At 39.7% G+C, this 21,361-nt stretch overlaps 1 protein-coding gene across 5 annotated transcripts in view; it reads right to left on the bottom strand.

The window, feature by feature from the left end:
- The window catches only part of DCLK2 (doublecortin like kinase 2), an 85,899-nt gene extending 82,348 nt beyond the window's left edge, over window positions 1-3,551 (bottom strand). For all 5 annotated transcript variants that reach the window (XR_007889496.1, XM_051619698.1, XM_051619699.1 and 2 more), the window contains exon 1: window positions 2,496-3,551. Coding sequence is in view for 4 of the 5 variants with exons in the window: in XM_051619698.1 (XP_051475658.1) it covers window positions 2,496-2,913 (418 nt within the window). In the remaining variant the exon portion in view is untranslated. The remainder of the gene's footprint in view (window positions 1-2,495) is intronic.
- Window positions 3,552-21,361: the final 17,810 nt, after the last annotated feature.

The raw sequence follows: 21,361 nt of genomic DNA, 5'->3' as shown, positions 1-21,361 counted from the left end.
TCAATGTCCAAAAGCAACACACACAGACTCGAACTGAGGGAGGTTTAATGCAGATCTTGCTGGCTTGGCAAAGATGGCTGAGCACTCACCACCTACTTACTTCATTGAGCTGCCACTACTGAACCTGAACCGCTGCAATTCCATGTAGCAGCTCAACAACACTGATGATGTGTAAACAGACTAGTCAATTAGGTATTGCCTGAAGTAGCCATGTTAGGTCAGCTGTTCAACCTACAGCTGGCATGCACCTTATTTTCCTTTCTGAAAATTAAAAACCAATACAACAAACACCATTCAACGCTACTTCTAGTGCTACTGTAGTTCAAGCTTTAGGATACCACCAATGTTCAAGTATTTATTCTAGAGCAGAAATTCAAACTTACTCTGCTGGAACTACAAGAAATAAGGAAAATGGAAACAAATAATATAATCTTCCAGTATCTTAAAACAGCTAGCAAAGAGCTTAAATAATTTCAAGGAATAACGGATTCTTGTTTGCTTTCTTCCCACCCCTGTATATGCCTTCCTTTCTCTCTATGGTGATTAGACTTACACTGGTAAAGGTTTTGGTATGCTAATTGGAAAACATACTAATCCAATTATGATGCTACAGGATTTTCTTAAGATTCCTGAGAGCTGTATTGGTCTTGGATAGATGACTAAATAATTGTGACTTTTTTTTTCCCCCCTTTTATTTAACTGAGAAAGCATGGAAGTGGCATTTCAATTGTGAATTTGTTTTGCTTTATTCTTCCAGTGAAGAGCAATGACAAAGGTTACACTTTCAACAAGTATTTGAAGAGACAGGAAGCAAGTTCATGCTTGCAGTTATTAGCACAGAGTTGTGTGAATATACACTGCATTTGTACTGTTGTCCAACAAGTCATTATTAAGTCATGAAATTTTAAGATCATTCCTTCTGCGACTTTTCAAAACTCATCCCAAGTCATCCTTAGTTTTATCCAATTTTTGCTTCATCTCCTTTCCCTACAATCTCCACTCCAGTGTATATATATATATCTATTATATATCTCTACACATATATATCTAAATTAATCACCAAATCATGGGAAAAGTTACTGGTTGATTTCACGTTTATTACCACAGAGTCGGCATTTCTCTTTGCCATCGTTTCATGTTTCCTCTGTTTTGACTGTGGAACAGCCTTATGGTAGATTACATGACGGGGAACGTCCTTAGGCACTATGTTGCTATTATAAAGTGCACTATAATGCATATCTATTTTGAATGAGATACCTTTGATGCAGCAAATGCTGCAGCTACCCCTTTCCCTTGCATGTTCTAGAGTGGCTGGTACCTGATTCTCACTGCCTTTACTGGTAGATACATATATAAGGTCATAAGGTTCCTCTTCTCATCAAATTCTACAGGCATAATTAAGCATTGCTTTGAAAAGGGAAGTTTCCAAATCAAAGCTTAAAGGATGCACAACTGAAAGCCTAAAAAGGAGGCATTAGTAGACATATAAATCATACTTTATTAATGCAAGTCGCACGCCTGGCATAGAGAGTCACTGGGTGGAAGACTGTGGTGGTTGATGTATTAGATATCTGAGTGTAAGTTGATTATGAACCTCAGAGTGTGCACAACATAAGTGATACATTTGAAAGGCTGATTCATGTAATGCTGAATTTAAACTGTATTTTAAGACATCAAGAAAGAACCTAGGGGAATACTGCTCCTTGTTCTGGTAATTATCATTCCTTGCAAACAAGAGGCAAAAAAAAAAAAAAAAAAGTATTTCTGGCCCCACTTGGAGAAGCACTCAAGTGTTCCCAGATTTGAAGGTCTACATAAGCTTAGCAGCTAGTTCTATTTTTAAAAACTATTTAGGGACAATTCTGAAAAGTGTTTGATTCTAAAAAATGCTTTCGGAAGTCAGACAAGGCAAATAATTTCCTCTATGATTACAGACTCTGATCACATTTAGAAACTGGGACTTCACACCAGTTTGTTCTGATAGGTGGTAGGATATAAACATCCTTTTTGAAGTCACAGAGGCTTTATCTAGGAAAGCCTAAGCCACTGTGGGGCATCAGTGACAGCATAGTAAGTTAGAGACCTTAATTCCAGCATTTCCTTCTCTTGCAAATGGTGAAGACTCAATGGTAGCCAAGAACTTTACTGTGGTTCTTGCAGATGAAAAGAGTACCTGCTGTTAACTGCCACTGGAGTCAACCCCCACACGTGCAGCCAGAGATGTCTGGGCGATGGGTGAAGTGGACGGTCCAGACTGGGAAAATGAGGCCTATTGCACCTCAGAGCAGCAGACTATCCCGGCCCATTTGCCCTCAGGGGCTCCTTGGCTGCCGGTTTTCAACAAGGCTACGACCTCCCTCAGCACTGATCAAGGCAGCGAGGGGAAAGCCCACCCCAGGGAGAGACAGCAGCCCACCACCAGACCCCATGCCACCTCTGACCGGGCCTCGATATGCCAGGGCATGCTTGCCTCTGCTCCGTTGGAGCCCCCTCACCTTCAAGTAGCTCATCCAGACTGGTGAGCTTCTTGCTGCCATCGATGGTGTAGATGGTGCGGACACCCTGGGGCAGGTTCACGTTGTCCGAGAGGGACCGGGTGAGCTCGACAAGGAGGGCATCGAAGGAGCGGAAGCGGTCGGTGGAGATGGCATACACCAAGCCCTTGAAGTACCTGTCCCCGTTGCGGTAGAAGCGGGCTTTCCGCGCTTTCTTCTCCGAGCTGAGCGCCTGCAGGGTCCGCGTCCGGTAGAGGCTGCAGTGAGCGCTGTGGGCCGGGCTGGGGATCAGCCCGTTGCCCCGCGGCCCCGCTCCACCGCCGCCGGAGCCGCTGCCACCGCGGCGCGGCCCGGAGCGCTGCTGCCTCTTGTCCCGCTCCTCGAAGTGCTCCAGCTCGATGCTCCGGCTGCTCGCCATGGGGAGCTTCGACCCGCCTTCCCAGCTCCGCTGGGACCCAGGCCAGCTACAGATCGCTGAGGCTGCCCCCGCGCTTGCAACGGCCGCCTAATTCAACATCGTGCCCGGCCTCCCACGCCGGCAGGGCTGCGGGTGACCGCGGCGCTCGACCTGCCCCGCGATGGCAGCTGCGGCTGCCGCTAGCTCCGCCGTTACCCGCTGCTCCGCCCGCAGCCGCGCACAAAAGCATCCCTCATGCTTTAACTCGGCGGAGACAGGCGATGCCGGGGCGGGAGCGAGCGAGGGGCGGGAGGCTTGGGGGAGCCCCGCGGCCGCGCCCCCGCGCTGTGCCCATGCAGGCTCGCACAATGCGGAGGACGCCGTACGCGCAGATCCCCTCTTCAGCCTTCTCTCTGCTCAGTCCGCCGGAGAGAGGGGGTGGGGACGGAGTGCATATGCCGCCAGCCCGCGCCCGGCTCCGGCTCCGGCCCCGGCCCCGGCCCCGGCCCCGGCGCGGGGGCACCGAGACCGCTGCGGCGCCAGCGGCCACCAGTCAGGGTGGGAGCGGCGCAACCTCCCGGGTTCTCGGCGGGCAAGGGCCCTGCTACCCTCCGCTTCAGATAGAAAACCGCAGCGGCTCCGGCGGCAGCCGCGGCCCAACCGCCCGCCCGCGGTGCCGGCGGTAGGTGCGGGAGGCGGGCGGGGCCGCGGCCGGGCCCTAGAGCCGGGCGGGGCGGGGCCAGCCCGGCTGGAGGCGGGCGCTGCTGCTCCGCAACGGCGGCGGGGCGGGCATTGAGCGGGACTGAGCTGCAGTGCCGACCCAGCCGGCTCCTCGGTGGAGCTCGGGTGGTGAGAAGGGAAGGAGGTTCTTCTAGGGAAGGAGAATGATTCTGGGGAAGCAGCTTTCCCGCAGGGAAAGTCACGGCGGCTCTGACAGGTCCATCGACCCACCATCCTCCCCCGAGGCGTGCCAGTGCAGCTCTCTGCTAGCCCTCTACTGGCCTTACTTTGACTCAGTTACTGGGTTAAAACGCTAAAATTGCCTCTAGAGCTCTTTTCTGAATGGCCTTCTCCCTAACATATATCCCTCAGGACAGAAAACTACTCTCGGTCATTTCTCTTTCACATTTGTGAATGCCACTGCTACTGAGCTTCCTGTCCTCTTTGAGGAACCGAATGAGCCCAACTCCCGTTCCTACAGTCTTACCCTCCTGAATGTGCTTTATCCCACAGTTCACAGCTTCTCCGAGTAGCTTCTCAGTGCTCCCTAGGTTGCTCAAGTCAAAGGCGACAAGTTTTTACAAATACATTAACAATAAAAAGTGAGCCAGTGAGATTCTCCACCTCTTATTGGATGCAGGGGGCGCAGGGGGGTGCAACATTACAACCAAGGAAGAGGCTGAGATACTTAATGCCTTCTTTAATAGTCAGAGCAGCTATCCCCAGGTATTCAGTCTCCTGAGCTGGAATATAAGGTTGGAAAGCTGAGTAACGCTCCATAATCCAGGAAGAAGCATAGTACAGAACCACTTTCTAGATGGGTTTTGATGTGTAGCTTCTAGTCCTGTTTACAGGCAAAGTAAGTCTCAGCTGTGAGGCTACACTTTTTCTAAATGGCATCACATTGCACGGGCATGTCTAGTCTTCGCTGAGCAAGTAAAACTATTTAGTTTAAACCTCAGCTGAATGTTATTTGGACTAACCATTTTCACTTTGCTCAAAGAAAGACCACAAAAACTCAGGGAAGTTTAACCTCCCTGTTGTGCCCATGGTCTGCTTCCTCCCAGCTGTTAACTACTGCCTACTGTCCAAAGTCAAGGTCTCAGCTGTGTGTAGAGGACACATGCAGACTAACATGTAAAATATACATATTAATTTAATATATTAACTGTGTCTATGGCAGAATTTAGGTGGGAGAATTCAGTGTCAGAGTAGATATTTTTTTAAGTTTGTTTTGCTGGGTGGTAGGATGTGTCATGTGCAAGACTTGCTCTGGTTTCTGAACTTTCTAGCTAGAGATGGGATGGGGCAAGAGGAATTTTATACAACACCTACAGTAAAGTAAAACTGAAAGAGAATTCTCACAGTTTGATCAGGAAAATTCTCTCTTCTCCCCAAAAGGAATCCCCACTACAGAGAGGTTTTTAAGTCTGTAGAACCACAGTCTTTTATAGAACTTCTAAACATGAAATTGACTTCTGGCCTGTAAAACTAAACTACTTCTATATTCAGAGGATATTTACAGAGATATAGCGATTGGACCTGCATGTGTAACTGCCAAGGAAATTCCTGGTGACACCTCAAACACGTTCCTACAGCTTGTGCTCTTCCTTTTTGGTTGTCTTCTGATCTTGTTTGAACTTTTAATAAGCTTGGTAAGCTCCCATTGGAAATAGTTCACAGTGCTTCTATGTATATGTACGCTTTGCCTTTTCCTTGCCACCTTATTTCCCTTAGAGAGTTATTGGTAGTCAAGCAGAGATGTTTTAAAAGGCTTTCAAAGATGATGAATAAAACCCCAAAACATCTCCATATGCAGCTGAATTGCATTTGCTGTTACACATGAAAAAATTAGTGTGCTTAATATGCAGTTCTGTATGGAACTGAGCTATGCAATCCCATTATCTTCTTCCCACATTATTTTTATGAATCAGGTTGATAAATTAGCAGTTCACTTAACAGCAAGCAAAGTTGCATGTATAAATCATATTTAGCTTATTAACCTAAATCTGACACTATAAAAAAGTGATTATAATTAATTCTTGGGATACTCGTATTCTATACATATGTATTTTTTATTTGTAAAGAAAAGAGCTTCCAGTTTTCTTGTTCATCTAATTACTCAGTTCTCCCTCTTGTCTTTGCTCTGTTTTTTTCTTCTGCTTTATTGTGGTAAGCATAATGAATTCTTATAAAACACTGAATGGTTAAGGTTGGAAGGGAAATTAAAGGTAATCAGGTTACAATGTCCCTGCTATGAGCAAGGACACTTCACCCTAGACCAGGCTGCACAAAACCTCATCCAGCTTGGCCTTAAACACCTCCAGGGATGGGGCTTTCACAACCTCCCTAGGCAACCTGTTCCAGCACCTTACTACCCTCATGGAGGAGACTTTCTTCCTGATGTCTAACCTAAATCTACCCTCTTTCAGTTTAAAAACATTACCCCTTGTCCTATCACTGCCCTCTCTGGTGAAAAGTCCCTCCCCAGCTTTCCTGTAGCCCCCTCAGGTACTGGAAGGCTGCTATAAAGTTTCCCTGGAGCCTTCTCTTCCCCAGGGTGAACAGTCCCAACTCCCTCAGCCTGTCTTCATAGCAGAGCTGCTCCAGCCCTTTGATCATCTTGGCTTGCTCATTCTTGGTTTGAATCTCTTCCTCCATCTAGACAACTTCCTATGTGGTTTGGTTTTAGGTTTTGTTTTGGTACACTGGCTTCAGGGTTTGTTTTGGTGGGGGTTTTTTTGGTATTTTTTGGGTATATTTGAAACAAGCAACTGCTCTAGGAAAGTTCTAAAAGAAAACCTAGGAGATTTTACCATTAGACACAATCTCCTCTCTTCTTAAGTTACCTGAACTCCTTACCTTCCTAACTGGAATCGGTGGAATTAAAGTTATTTAGTGCATTTAATGGGCTGGTAGACAAAAGTTGTTTCAGGATGAGTTTACAGTGGGTAATTTTAGAGGAACATTTATGTATCTGACCTTTGTATTTAGCTCATTGATTTCACCTTGAAAATTATAACATATAATGTTACTAAAGAGGAAAATAACCATCATAAACTTGGGGTCTGTTGGCTCAAGATTTATTATGTAAAAAACATTCTTTGAATAATTCAATAACAAAATGCTAACATGTAGCACCAAAGATAAAATTTGAATATTTAAACAATAAAATTGTTATTTTTAATGATTTTTGCAACCAAGAATGTTAAAATGGTTACAAAATATCCATATAATAAAACCTCCCAGCACTGCTGTGAGATACTGTGTCCTACTTCATAGATACATAAAATGGGAAACTAAAAGTTTAAGGACCTTGCCTGAGTAGTAAAGAAGTCAGACAGGAAAGAGTTAACCTCTTCAACGATATTATTTTCATCTACTCAACAGTTTCTCCATAAATCCTATGTAGTATTGCTATAGAAATCTCATGTAATATTGCTTTTAAAATGGCAGATGGAAGTATAGACAGCTATACAGAGATAAAACATAGAAAGAAATACATTGGCAAAAACGCTATTAAAAAAGATGCTTTAGCCCTCAGTCAGGCATAATCTCATGCTGCATGTTCTTGTCACATTAACACTAGTTCATTAGTGGGAATGTGAGTCTGTGGCTCATCAAATATTTAATTGTTTTAGTATATGTTAATGTATTATAGTTAGAGAAATTTCTGAATAGCATATCTGTGATAAGCCATTGTAAATGTGTGTTCAGAAGACCTCAGAATTATTAACCTCTTTCAATAGACTAGATGAAAATGCCATACAAAGGTTCATTTACTTGTTAAATTACTTGTTAAACGACACTTCCCAAAGGATGTCTTTGTCCTTAAATTTATCTTTAAGGCTATTATTTCTGAACATCCATTTAAGAGTTCTGAAAGTTGTAAAAAACATACAAATAAAAGCTTTATAAAACAAATATAAAACCTGAAACACACAAAAATGTATAGACTGGAAGATCCTCACAGTATGTTCTGTTTAAATTTGCTGTCCCAAGGAAGACTCAAAGATACCAAAACCATTCCCAGCAAGGTCCTGGTTTTAAAGCCTCTTCATGAATGGGTGAGATTTCATATTAGCCAGTACTTTGCTCAAAGGAATGTTTTTCATAATATCTAGTTAGTTTTTCTTCCAGATTATCATCTTCCTGCAGAACTTTTCTAGAGCTTCGCTGTTATTTAATAGAATCACTTTTATCCCATTTTGTTGTCCTTGATGTGGGGAGTGGATGAGAGAAGCTGGATGCAACCTTCATCCAGATCAGCATGAATGAAGTTGTAAAATATTCTCAAAAGAAGTAAATACTTCACATAAACCTAGTTCTGGTGATACTGTGAACAACTTGGAAGAGCTAGAATATCCTCACAATAGGGTCTTACTGAAGCCAACCAGGATCACAGCCTTTGTGTACTCCAGTAAAAATCAGTTCCCAGTTATCATTGCTCAATGACATAAGGTCATGATCCTCACCCATTCACATTTGAAAAGAGATTACTGAATTTAATAAATTCAGTATGTGTCTCTGTGATATAAATAAATGCCTAATTCCCAGTGCCTTTACTGGTGGATTATATAAATATCTTCATGTTTCCTTTCTCATGTAATTCTCCAGGTGTGATACAGCATTGCTTTGAAAAGAGAAGTTTCCAAATCAAAGCTTAAAGGATACACAGCTGAAAGCCTAAAAAGGAGGAGGCACTAGAAGACCTGCAAACTGTACTTTTTCATTAATTAATCTACTTTGCAAGATATTTGTGAATTTTGGTTTTGCCAGCTGTTTAATACAGCTACATTAATTTGCAAGACTCATTTAGGCTTTGCATATGGCAAGCCAACGAGGTGTATCAGAGGATTTTTGACTATCCAATACCACTATAACTGGATAAAAATAGAAATAAAATATTATTCTTATAGAAGAGTACAGCATTTGTCTGTCATCAGACTATATATTCTGTAACACTTGAGAAGTTTAATTTCTACTGGTAAATTTTTGTATTGCACTTACCAATCTAACAATTCAGCTTTCATAATTGAAAAGAATTTTAAAGATGTTTTGCATATAGGAGTTAACAAGACTGCTTGATATGTGTAATATGAATTAAGCACATTATATATTCTAAAATTAGGACCTCAGTATAATTTCATTTGTAGAAAACAGCAAAATGGATAATTTGTAGAGGAAAAAGGCATGATTTACAGATAAATAAATGCCCAATTTCCTAATTTTTTTTTCTAGGCCATTTAGAAATAATTGGGTTTTTTTAAACCTATCTATTACGTTTGTCTTGTTAACCCTATAATTATTTTTGTATAACCATTATTAATTTTAATTTAATCTGTTGTTTTTTCAATATAAGACACCAAAATTATGTATTTTTAATAGAAATGACAGTCTAGATAACTCTACTTGAACAATTACTGATCCAGGGATAAATGGATATTTTTCATCTGTCTCACTTAAAAGTATGGTTAGTCACACAGTCTTAACAATAGGCAAAATGTAGGATCTTAAAGAACCTCTGAAGAATTATTTTATTCCAGAGATTAAGTGATCAATAAGGAGGAAATTCAATAAATCTTTCAAAGATTACTGCCAACAGTTACTTGTTATACTGAATTCCTGATAAAATGACAAAGCTATTGTACAATCTAGTTATATGCCAATATATCAACTTTTTAGGCCTGTGAAAAAGCAGCCAATAGAACAACTGCTGAGAAAGAAACAAGTAATAATTTTCCCAGTTGTTTTCTTTCTACCAGTGTCACAATTGACTTCACTGGGTTCTGGGACATTTTCATCCAACAAATTGTTTTTTGTAAAAAAAAGGAAAGTGTAAAAATGACATATTTTTGATAATGTCACCAAGCTGCAAGAAAAGGTGAGGTAACACCTTGCATCAGCCAGAGCTGTTAACAGAGCTGTTAGAAAAAGGACAAATTTTTAGCACCCAAGCCTCTTTCACATCCAAAAAATAACCAATATAATTAATATCACTTGGAAACAATTATGGTCTAAGCAAAATCAATCAATCAATTAATTTATTAATTAAGTTAATAACATTTGAGATCAGAGTGGCATGTTAGGAAGAGAAAAGGGAGCAAGCCTTGTGATACAGAGTAAAATAGGTGATTACTGTCTGTGGGAGATCCAAGTATAAGAAGGAACTGCCTATAAGGAAAACATTATGTGTAAAACCTCCTAATCTTTATTAAATCTATGAATTTCAATCCCTCATAGAAATAGGAATTTTACTTCTTAGGTTTACTTTCTGGAGGAATCTTGTACTTCTCTTGAGGATTTTGAAAAGCGTAATTAATGCAACAGAGAATGATGATGTTTCACAGAAATACTTTGAAGACTGGAGAAGTGGAATGAAATGTGGGAGTAAACATGTGAAGTCCTGTATTTAAGGATTAATTTCTAGTCCAAGGTGGAGACTTAGCACTAGGAAAGAAAGAGGGGAATGAACTGTTGATCAGTTTTCACTGAACTGCAAAAAAGGTAAATATAGTCTTTCACCTTCCTTTTTGCGTGAAGACTGTGAGGTGCAGTATTTTATGAAAAAAAGTAGGAAGCCTCTTTCTGAATGAACAATGGCTGAATGTAACCTGTATTCTTATAAGGATGAATTAAATTGTAATTACTTCCAGAATGGAAGCAAGTTACTATTGCTGGTATGTGTTGCTATACCTAGGGTGAGCTTGGTTATATCAGTGGATGCTTATCTTGCTTTTGGGCCTTACCCTTGCTGCCACTTGGTTGTGGAAGTCCTGGATCATGGTTCTACTCCCAGAAACAGACTTTATAAAGTGTCAGAGCCTTTTCTTGTTTTGTACTGTACCAATACAGTGATGGACAAGAACAAGAAGGGTTGCAGAAATTGCAGATGATAATTTCACAGCATTATTTAAAGATCTATCAACTAGCCACCTACTGAGGGACACAACTGTATTCTTTTAGAGTGACTCCACCCTTTTTGTGCTTGATATACTCTATGTGCACTGGAGTCTGGTTTCTGCTTAGAGCTCTAGTAACTTCTGTTAGAGAATTTCTGCATTTAAAGAAAAGTGTTGTTTTGTAGCTGAGGGAACAAACCAAATCCTGGCCTTCTAGGTTTGTGTAACCACTCTTGTTATTATGGTGTGAATATTTTTGTGTGTGTTGTTGGATTTCCTGGAGAATGGCATGCTCTTTTTTTGCTCCTAATTGCAAGTAAAGGTTTTAGTTAACTTTAGCAAAACTATTTTGTCTGTTCATATAGGCACAATACAAAATGAAGTTCAGTCAATGGTGTCAGCTCCTGTACAGAAGACAAAAAGCAGCCATTTGGCTTTCATTTTATAAGAATCATGCTTTAATTTTTAAGAGGAAATCAGATACAGTTTTGTGAAATGTTCATTTAATCTTCACATGCTCTTTTTGTATCAATCTTACTTTAGCTTACATGTTTCAGTACTCTTTGTATCTTTGACAAGAAATCTATACATTTGACTGCTTGCTGCCAGCAAAACCACTTACATTAGCAGGAGAATGATGTCTCTCAACTACTGCAGCCAGCATGGTTGAAGTTTGTGCTGGAACTTTGCCAAATTCAACTTTTGGTCTTAATAAATTTATAAAATGCTGCTTTTGGGCTTAATTAGTGGCAGCAAGGTTGTGAATGTCACATTTCTTCTCTACGGATGACTTAGTTTGAGACTATTGCTACCTCGTGACTTCTTTTGCTGTTTCCTTTAGGATCACTCATCCTGATAGGTTTGGGAGAAGTAAAAGATTTATCAAGGAATAATAAAAGGTAAGTGGAGGAAATCCAGTGAGTTTCTTAGGTCCTTGTGGTGTGTATGTGCTAGAAAGTAAACCATTTGCTGCAAAACCAGTCAAGTTTCTTCCAGAAGGGGTAGTGGTCTGTGCTGCTTTTGCAAAGAGCTGGAAATAGTGTAGAATTAAAGTATTTGCATCAAATGAAGCCAATTATTATTCTTGAGAAGGCAAATCCTGAAGCTAAATAATTTCAAGGTCAGTTGTGAATCAATTAGGAATAACTCTCTGTCATGCCTCTCTCTAGCTGAAGGACACAGGACATCATGAGAATCTAGCTGCTGACAAAAGAACAAACATGGCTATAGGCACAAAGTAACCTTAGGCTGTTCCAGAGTTTTCAATATATTTGCTGAGGCCTGCGTTTGAAATAGAAGTAATAATTCTGATTGATTTTTTTTTTTCTTTTAGAAAATTCAGATGCTAGGGGTTAATTCTAAATCAAGCCTTCCCAGAGAACCCAAGGGGTCTGAATCCTATTTTCATTATGAACTTCCTCAGATCTTAGAGATGGAAGATTTAAAATGCAATATAACCCTTTGGTTCTGTAGAAGTTATGAGAATGAAACTGTGCCTGAAGTACTCCCTTTTTTATTTATTCTTTCTGTAATAACAATGGGCTAAGTGCCTCATGTCCCCTGCAAGGACTTTTTCCTAAATACACAGAGGGTAGTCTGCAGTTCTTCCCTTGAAAGGGTGTGAATGCAAATGGTAACCCATTGACTTAAAAAACTGTCCCTTGTGTTTGCAGCACAGGAACCAGAATGCAATGGATAAACACTAGAGTTGCAATAAAGTGGCCTGGGGAGAGCCTCTCCTTACCATTAGATGTTTGATTTTTAATTTTTTTTTTTTCCCCAAAATCAGAGAGTATTTTTTTGTGGTTGGACTAGATTACAAATAGAGGTCCCTTCCAACTCTGAAAATTCTGTGATTTAGTCACTCCCATGTTCCTTTCCTGCTTTATACAGAAAATATCAAATGACTGGTATATAGGGAAAACAAAAACAAGGACAAACAGAAAAAAACATCAACTGTTACTCAGTGGTCTAAATGTCATATCTCTGGACTGTTTTGTACAAGTTAGTGGTAAATTTTAAAGGTAAGCAAAATCTATGGAAAAACCTTTCTAGGAACTCCTACTCTTTTACTAGAGAACTCTTAGGGAATGTGATAGCTCTTACAGGTTTAAAAAAAAAAATCTGGAAGAGATATATAAATATATATATATGTATATATGTTTTTGCATATATATGTTTAGTTTCAGCATGTGTACTATTTTATAGAACAGAAAACTGTAACACCTGGAAACCAGTAGTTAGCCAGAGAAGATAACAGGGAATTAGGCTATTAATCTGCTTAACAAGGACATATGTCAAAGTAGTTTTAATTGTGCTAGTTTGTAATTCTATTTTTATATAAGAGGAATTCAAATTTAGCAAGATGTGCAGGGGTGAAAAAGAGTATAAGCATACTAGTTCATTCGAAGTCCAACTCCAAGTGCAGTAGCTGTCCTATTTCAGTGTTGCAGCCATTAATATATATAGGCTCACGATCTGATGCAAACTGGGTTTACACCAGCTGGGTTGATATATATTTGGTGTGAAAACCTACATATTTCAACAGATATTCCACCTGGTTTTCTGTTCTGTTGTCTGATCCTTTTCTCACAATTTAGTCATGAGTGTCTGCTGTTACCATACTATGAATGTGTTTCTAGTTTGAATTATAAATTTATGTGGTTTTTTAAATAAAAATTAGTCCCTTTTTAAATAACAACTGTGTTGCCCACTGACAATTTTATTTTGTTTTGAATAGTAGCAAAACAACTGTCCTGTGGACATGCTAGCACTTTTACTACTCTGCTGCTCATGTACTGTAGAGTAGGAAAGTCTGAACCATTTGCTAACCTCTGAAATTGTAGGTCACTGTTGTTTGCCCTTGGTATATCTATTTCAAGAATATGCTATGGATTAAATCAGGGGATTAATACTTAGTTTGCAAAGTATTTCTTATGTGAAAAATTTTGCAGAATAAAAGTAATAATCTTGTTCTTACTTAATTGATACATTTTAATTTTTTTCCCCAGTTTTTCAATTGGGGAAAAAATGGTGGCCCCAGCTTTGCAATGGACTGAAGATACATAGATAGATAATTCAAGAGCAGTGGAGTGGTGATAGTTTCACAACAGCAGAAATATTCTCCATGTTTTGTTCCTTTTTTCTAAACCAATGATAGTTCCTTGCTTTTCAGATAGAATACGATTTAATCTAGAGAGTGAAAATCTCTGCAGCTAGATGAAAATAAGACTGGAGGCAATCCAGGTGTTCTGTAAATGTTTAACATTGTTAGCATGAAACAACAACAGCAAGGTGAACAAAAACTAAGTGTGTGTGAGGAGTTTATACTATACTGCAGTAGCTATATCAAGCTAGCACACACATTGTGGCACATGCACAATTGTACCTTTATTTTGCTCCATAGGAACAAGGATGGTATTTTATCAATTCATTAGCAGTTTGAACTAAGCTGTTGAGTGGGTCTTCGGTAGCTAGCCAGCTGGCTGGAGGGGATAAACTGAGCAATTTAGCAGCTCTTATATTACTCTTTGCACCAGAGAGGAAGCCTGTAATTATTATTCTTATTTTAGAAGATCTGGAGGCCAGTACATTCACAGAAGAGTCCACATCTAATAACCTCCAATCTGGCTGTCAGTTGTTAGCCTGTAAAATTAATTATTACAGCACGTTAAATACTGCTCAGCAAGTTGCTGAATGGTGAAGGTCTTGTCTGGATATGAGTGAAGAGCCATCTTTCGACATCTGTATGTGTAGTCAGGGAAAGACAGGTTGTACTAATAATCGATTTGCTCAGTTTATTCTGTATGATGGAAGCACTGCCACCTTGTGGATAATTCGGTCATGTGGAGATTTTTTGCTTATTTATTTTAGAAATATAAGTTTCATATTTGTGTAGGTTGACATTTACAGGAAGAAAATTTTGGTATTCTTATAATCAAGAAAAAATGTGAAAATAACAAAATTTCCAAATCCATATTGATTCTTTAGTTAGTCTTGTGTTTGTATCCTATTATACAGCTTAGATATTTCTTCCTTTTTCATTGCTTTCTTTAAGTTAAGGGATGTTTTTGCTGCATATGACATTTAGCAGTATTAAAAAGGGAAAATTAAATCTAATTTTTTGGGTACAATTTTTTGTCTATTAGGAAAAAACAAACCAAACCATCTCCCCAGAAAAACAGAAAGAACAAACAAACCAACTCCATTGTCTTACAGATTCCCTCTAGAACAGTTTGTTTGACTGTTGTATCTCTGTGTCTCTGTCACTGAAGAGTACTGTGTGACCTATTGCTGTCATGCTTATCTTCAGTCCTGTTGTGGATTAGGCTGGTTCACAACAAATCCTTGGACATTTCTTAACTGAGAGCTAGGAAGAGTTGCAAGAAGAAATAATGCACAACTGTAGAAATCTCTAGCTCACAAATGGGATCTAGCTAGCTTTATCTCGGGCTGTGTGCTGTTATAAATGGAAAATACATAGGTGTTTTGTGTTGGGAAAGTGGGGAAAGGCTATTTGAGGATGTGGACATCAACATAGCTCACTAAACTTGATTAACCTAGCCCTATTTCTTTGAGCAACTCAGAAAAATAATGTGGAAGGTGTCAGGTGACTTCCTATTCCTTACGGGTATTGCACAAGTATGCTGGCCCTAATTGAGGGTAAAGAGCTGTAAGAGGTCCTCTCCAAAGATAGAATAGAATAGTTTGGACTAGAAGGGACCTTTAAAGGTCATCTAGTCTAACATCCCCTGCAATGAGCAGGGATGTTTTCAACTAGACCTATGTATATATATTAATGATGTGTAGTACCCAAAGAGCACCCCAGGCTAGACAAAGCAGGGAGGAAGAAAGAGCATCTCATCTTTACAGTTTCACATATTGTGAACTATTTAGAGTGGCAGCAGTCCAACAGAAAAATAAAACAAATTGCTTGGTCCTTCTTTAGAAATCATATCACATATAAAAAGCGGAGTGAACAAATTAAAGGCGATAGTAGTTAAGCATTGCTGGGAGCAAAAATAGTTAGTGATTTACCTTGCTCCTCTGCTCAAGGGAAGCAGAGCTTGTGGGTGTTTTTTTAAAAACATACAAAGTTTTACTTCTGGTGCTTTAAGCTGCTACTTAGGAATCTGTCTTTGTCTCTGAAGAAGGTTCCTTCACCAGTCAGCTCTTCAGGTCACTCTGTTCCCTACCTAAGGTACTAGCTGTGGTATTGTATTTGCTGGTGAATTGATCAACTACAGCAGGTTTTGAACTATGACATTTGAGTAGTTTTACAGATCTGCTTCTCATCATTGTTACGGGGTAATAGCTTTTCATAGAAGGGAAGACTGTAGATGATGGTAACTGTTTAATCAAGGACACCCAAGTTCAAAAGATCCTGTGTTAAAAGACATGATGACCTGTAATTGATTTTTCACTGTAAATGGGGAAGTACTCCACAGATCCCAGAATTTTTCATCTCATCAAAAGTGTGTTTTGTGGTGTAGTTTTGTGGTTGAACACTTTGTTGAACCATTAAGAGAAAATAAATCTGGAGGAAACAAGCAATACTGAAATAGAAGGTTAAAAAACCCCCAAAGAACCAAAAGAATTAAATAAGTTACTATCTGGTTCTTAGGTAATGGTATTTGTAGTTAGCATAAAAAATGTCAATTTATATTAACTATGCTAAAAATGCATTTGGAATAAGGTTAAAATGAAAAAAATTAAAACAACTTAAAAATGTTGTAGTTGCAAGGATTCAAGAATCTCTTGCAAGTGTTGCAGAGAAAGCAGCAACATAACAAAAATGTTGATGCTAGAGCACAGTCATCAAAAACTCTGGCAGCAGACAAATCAAGAGATGCATTGCCCTTGCTAAAAGGCAAATGAGAGGCAAATGAAAACACATCTACATCAACAAAAATGAGAAGTCTTGCAAGGTAACTGGTCAGACTTGGTTTTAAAAAAAACCCAACCTAGTAATTTTACAGAGCTGGAGTAAAAACTCCTTACTTGGAGCAATCTGCTATCAAAAAGGCCACCGGTTGTACTGATTTCCAAAGTAGTAGTTGAATTAAAAGTAATTTTATTCCTAAATTTTAATAATGGTTCTGGTTGCCTAACAAGATATTTAGTTAGTTTTTCAGCTTTTTGTCAAGCTAACTACTACAAGGTCATCTGCCTCTGCTATAAAATACATCTATTCTATCCTGCTTCTCAACTAGTGTTTTCTATTTTTTCAAGTTCTTTTCTTAGAGAGGAGAAAACAATGCATTTTATGACAGAGTACTGACATACATCCAAATAAAACTGCATCACAGGAGACATCTCCCCCTTTTTGGTGCTAGTGATGAAATTTAGAAATCTTTTGTGGAACTAGCATTTTAAAATTAGATTTGTGATCTTTATTGCTGAACATGTCTTGTTCTTTATGAAGATACCCTTATTTACATTTAGTGAAGTCAAGGGGTGTTTGCTTCTAATTGAGAGCTGCTCAGTGTTCTGTAGTGTGGAGGACAATCGTGCTATGTGCTGGTACTTATAAGACTTGTAATGATATTCAATTGTCATTCCACAGATACTATGATGCTCAAAGGCTCAGGAGCAGATTTTGTTATTTAAAATTCTGTGTCCTACTAGGTTCCTGATTAATCACTGGCTTTGTGCAGAGCATAGCAATATGTTGTATCTGGGGCTTGAAGTCTGCATAGTGATTTGTGTGTTCAGGCTGGAAAGCTGAAAGATACAAAGCAAATTAGAATCATAGGATACTAATAAATTGGAAGAGATGCCTGAAGGTCATTTTGTTCAACCTCCCATTCAAAGCAGGACCAACTTCAAAGTTAGATCCAACTTTGTCAAGAGCATGCAGCAGAGAATTACACAGCCAGAACTAGAGTTCTGAAGGTTCTTTGATATAAAGCTGCTAAACAAGTCACCAGGACCTGTTTCACATTCTCCATCTGTGAAGCAGAGACAATTCTTGCATAAATACCTGTAAAGTATTTTGATCCTCTCTGGGTAAAATAAAAGCTCTAGACAGAAGAGTTTTACTTAAGTACTAGAGTAAAATGATTTTTTTCCCTTCTGTTTTTGACAATGTGGAGGAAGTGTGAAATGAATTTTATATTTCCTGTCAGTATCAATGAGAATTACAAGTACTGCTAATATCTTTTTCATTGAGTAAATAGGTCAGATTTGCCTTTCCTAGTATTCTTGCTGTTCAGAAGATGAATTGCTTGTTTTGATGTTTGGCTGCTTAGGAGAGATGATGCGTTTGTGACTGCAAAAGTTCTGAAAGCTTCTATTTCTGTTCACTTTATGAAACTATTCATATCAGGGAGAGCAGAAATTTGATCTCATGACATTATTTATATGAACTAAAACAAAAAGGTCATTCTTACTGCTGATTTTAGTCTTCTCCTTGAACACTGATGAATAAATAAGGAGGCCTGAACAGTGCATGTTAGTGACAATAGTTGAACAGGCAGCTAAATCCAAACATGAACCTCCATGCTGAAAGCACATTTGCATGTACAAAAGGTTACAGTTCTCTGGGTTTCTATAGTGCTGCTAACACAAGGCTTAAGCCTTCTACATATAGCAATTAGTTCTCAAAACACTGTCTTAAAGCCCTTCCTTTTTACTATGCTGTTGCAAAGGTGAGGAAATCCACATAATGTAGCTTGACGAAAATCATAGAATCAATGATAAGAATAGAGAAATATTTTTATGCCTTCTGCCTTGTTCTAACTCGCATTTCACCCTTCTAGAGTAGATTGGCAGAGTAAGGCCAGGGCAGGCATATCAACTGGCACGGAATATGAGGGCTAGGTGTAAAATACAGGGATTGTGACAGACATGGGGGATTTTGAATTGCTGTCAGGGCAAAGGATGCCAGAAGGATTGATGAGGGAGCACCTTTTATATCTGATACTCTCCCTCTTAGTTTTCTCAGCAACAATTTTGCCATGACTTAACCATGACAAATCAGAGTTCTGAAAGACAGTTTAAATTTCCTTCTAGGATTTTTCAGTTCCTTACTCCTGCCCCTGAGCTATTTGCCTTCTGCCTTGCTATTTTTTTTTTTCTTTTTGGTATTTGCAATATATCCTAGTGTATTTTCTTCAGATAATTTTAATTGTTATGTGGTTTTACTTCCCTGCCAACATGCTAATGACAAGACATGTAGAACACATTACATTTTTCAGGAATAAGTGAGGTTTATGCTTCCTATAATTAGGCAAATATTTAAGTGTAGATATATAGTGGTGTGCCTCAGGGGTCAATATTGGGACCAGTGCTGTTTAACATTCTTCTTGGAGACATGGACAGTGGGATTTAGTGTATCCTCAGCAAGTTTGCTGATGATACCAAGCAGTGTGGAGTAGTTGATACCCTAGAGGGAAGGGATGCCATCCAGAGGGACTCTGACAGGCTGGAGAGGTGGGCCAATGCCAACCTCAGGAAGGTCAACAAGGCCAAGTGCAAGGTCCTACACTAGGGTCAGCACAGCCCCAGGAACAAATACAGGCTGGGGGGAGAATGGCTAGAGAGCAGTCCTGAGGAAAAGGACTTAGGGGTGGCAGTAGATGAGAAGCTCGACATGAGCTGCCAGTGTGTGCTGGAGCCCAGAGAGCCAACTGCATCCTGGGCTGCATCAAAAGAAGTGTGGCCAGCAGGGCCAGGGAGGGGATTCTGCTCCTCTGCTCTGGTGAGACACCATCTGAAATACTGTGTACAGTTCTGGAGCCCTTAGCACAGGAAACACATGGAGCTGGTGGAGAGGGTCCAGGGAAGGGCCATGAAGATAATGAAAGGGCTGGAGCACCTCTGGTATGAAGACAGGCTGAGGGAGTTGGGGCTGTTCACCCTGGGGAAGAGAAGGCTCCAGGGAAACCTTATAGCAGCCTTCCAGTACCTGAGGGGGCTACAGGAAAGCTGGGGAGGGACTTTTCACCAGAGAGGGCAGTGATAGGACAAGGGGTAATGGTTGTTAACTGAAAGAGGGTAGATTTAGGTTAGACATCAGGAAGAAAGTCTTCTCCATGAGGGTTTGTGCAACCTGGTCTAGTGTGAAGTGTCCCTGCTCATAGCAGGGAGGCTGGAACCTGATTATCTTTAAGATCCTTTCCAAACTTAAGCATTCTATGGTTCTATAATTTTATGATTCTATGATAATGTTTGCATTTCCTTATACACCTCCTCAGCTCAGTAAACAGAAGCTTTATCAATGTTTGCTTTACATCGATTGACTTTCAAAGGGTGAAGGAGGTGAGACAAATCTCTAGTGAATGTGGCCATTAATAATTTTCTTTCCTTCTTCCAGATCATGTTTTCTGGTGACTTAACACAATGCACACATGTGCACATGCTACTTGAAACCCCAAAAGATTCTATTAAATATTTTTTTTTATTCCATTTCCTATTACACCCCTCCCTGTCTTTTATTTATTTATCTATAATTTTTTTCAGATATCTGTTTAAAGTGATGATTTGGTACCATTTCTAACCTATGATTCTAGATCACAGCTCGCTTTCCTGTCCTGCGCAGGACATAGTTTAGTTCTATTATTTGACCAGTAATTGGAGTTGAATTTACTGACAATCACAAGAATGGTTTTGTATTTGTTAAAATGGTACTGTGCTTGCCTTTCTTTTCTCCTGTAGCTTGGTATCTCTCAAGGAATGCATATTTTGAGAAAGAATCACCTCTCTTCTGGTTTCAGAAGTTCATAGGTACAGCCAGGCATGTTTAAAAGTCTTCTCTCACCTACAGTCAACACAATGCATTCCTTATCTTTGCCACTTGATGACTTGCCAGTTCTGTTCTCCGCTTGCCTCACAGAAGACATGTTTTTATAAAGCAGAGCAATATCTCAGTCATTTGATGTGCCTCATTAATTTTAGCAGCCTCCTCATTTATTAAAAGTCCTTAGTTGTCTCCAGCTTTTTTTTTTAATGATTTGTTACAACCCATCCAATTTTTTATTAACTGGTTTGACTGCACTAATCCATTCTGCGTTTTGGCTGCCCTTCTTTTTGCTGCAGTCATACACACTCAGTGTATTTGTACCTTGTTCCTTCTATTACTCAGTTTTCTTTTAGTCTTAGCTTCACAATTAGTCCGTGATTGCTTCCTGTTCCTCGTATTCTTTTCCAGAAATTTTTCTCTACAGCTGATAATATCCCTGCTTGCAAAGGAGTGATCACAGAGCATTCCACTTTATTTTGTCAAAGTCAAACGAGAAATCGCAAAAATGACCATTTTTTTGACAAGTGAGTCAGAGTCAATAATTCCAAACAGTCAGCACTCTGAGCTACTGGCTAACACTCTTTTGTGTTTAAAACTCAAATTAAATTGGAATATACAGGTAATTGACTGTCTAGTTGTGGCATGGCTAGTGCACTAATCTATATTGTCTATATTGGGTTTTTCCTTGAAAGGCATTCCAGTGTATTTGCCATTGATAATAGTAGCTTGCTGCTTTTTGTGCCAGGTGTTAAATTAGGTGGGCTTTACACTGCCTGATACCAAATAGCTTTAATATTGCATGCTACTGAAACACAGAGGGTGTTAACAGGGCAGATGGACAGCTGCTGTATTGCAAGTTCTCACCCCAGGGGAGGACACAAGGTCAAGAATCTACTGCAATCCTTTCATGTGTTTTATGACTTAGGAGAGCTCTTTACACTCTACCTGGGGTTTAGTAGGAGCTCTTCAGACCAGGACTCCCTGCCGATGGGGAGAATTTGTTTTTCCTTTGGATGAACTATATGGTCTGCTAACTATTTGAGCTGGGAACAACTTGTCCTCACCTGATTCTAAAACCTAGCAAGAGTTCCGCATTGACTTTTAC

The sequence above is a fragment of the Apus apus genome, chromosome 4 (assembly GCF_020740795.1).
Source record: "Apus apus isolate bApuApu2 chromosome 4, bApuApu2.pri.cur, whole genome shotgun sequence".
Taxonomy (NCBI): Eukaryota; Metazoa; Chordata; class Aves; order Apodiformes; family Apodidae; genus Apus; species Apus apus.
This window is presented reverse-complemented; position numbering and strand designations above follow the sequence as displayed.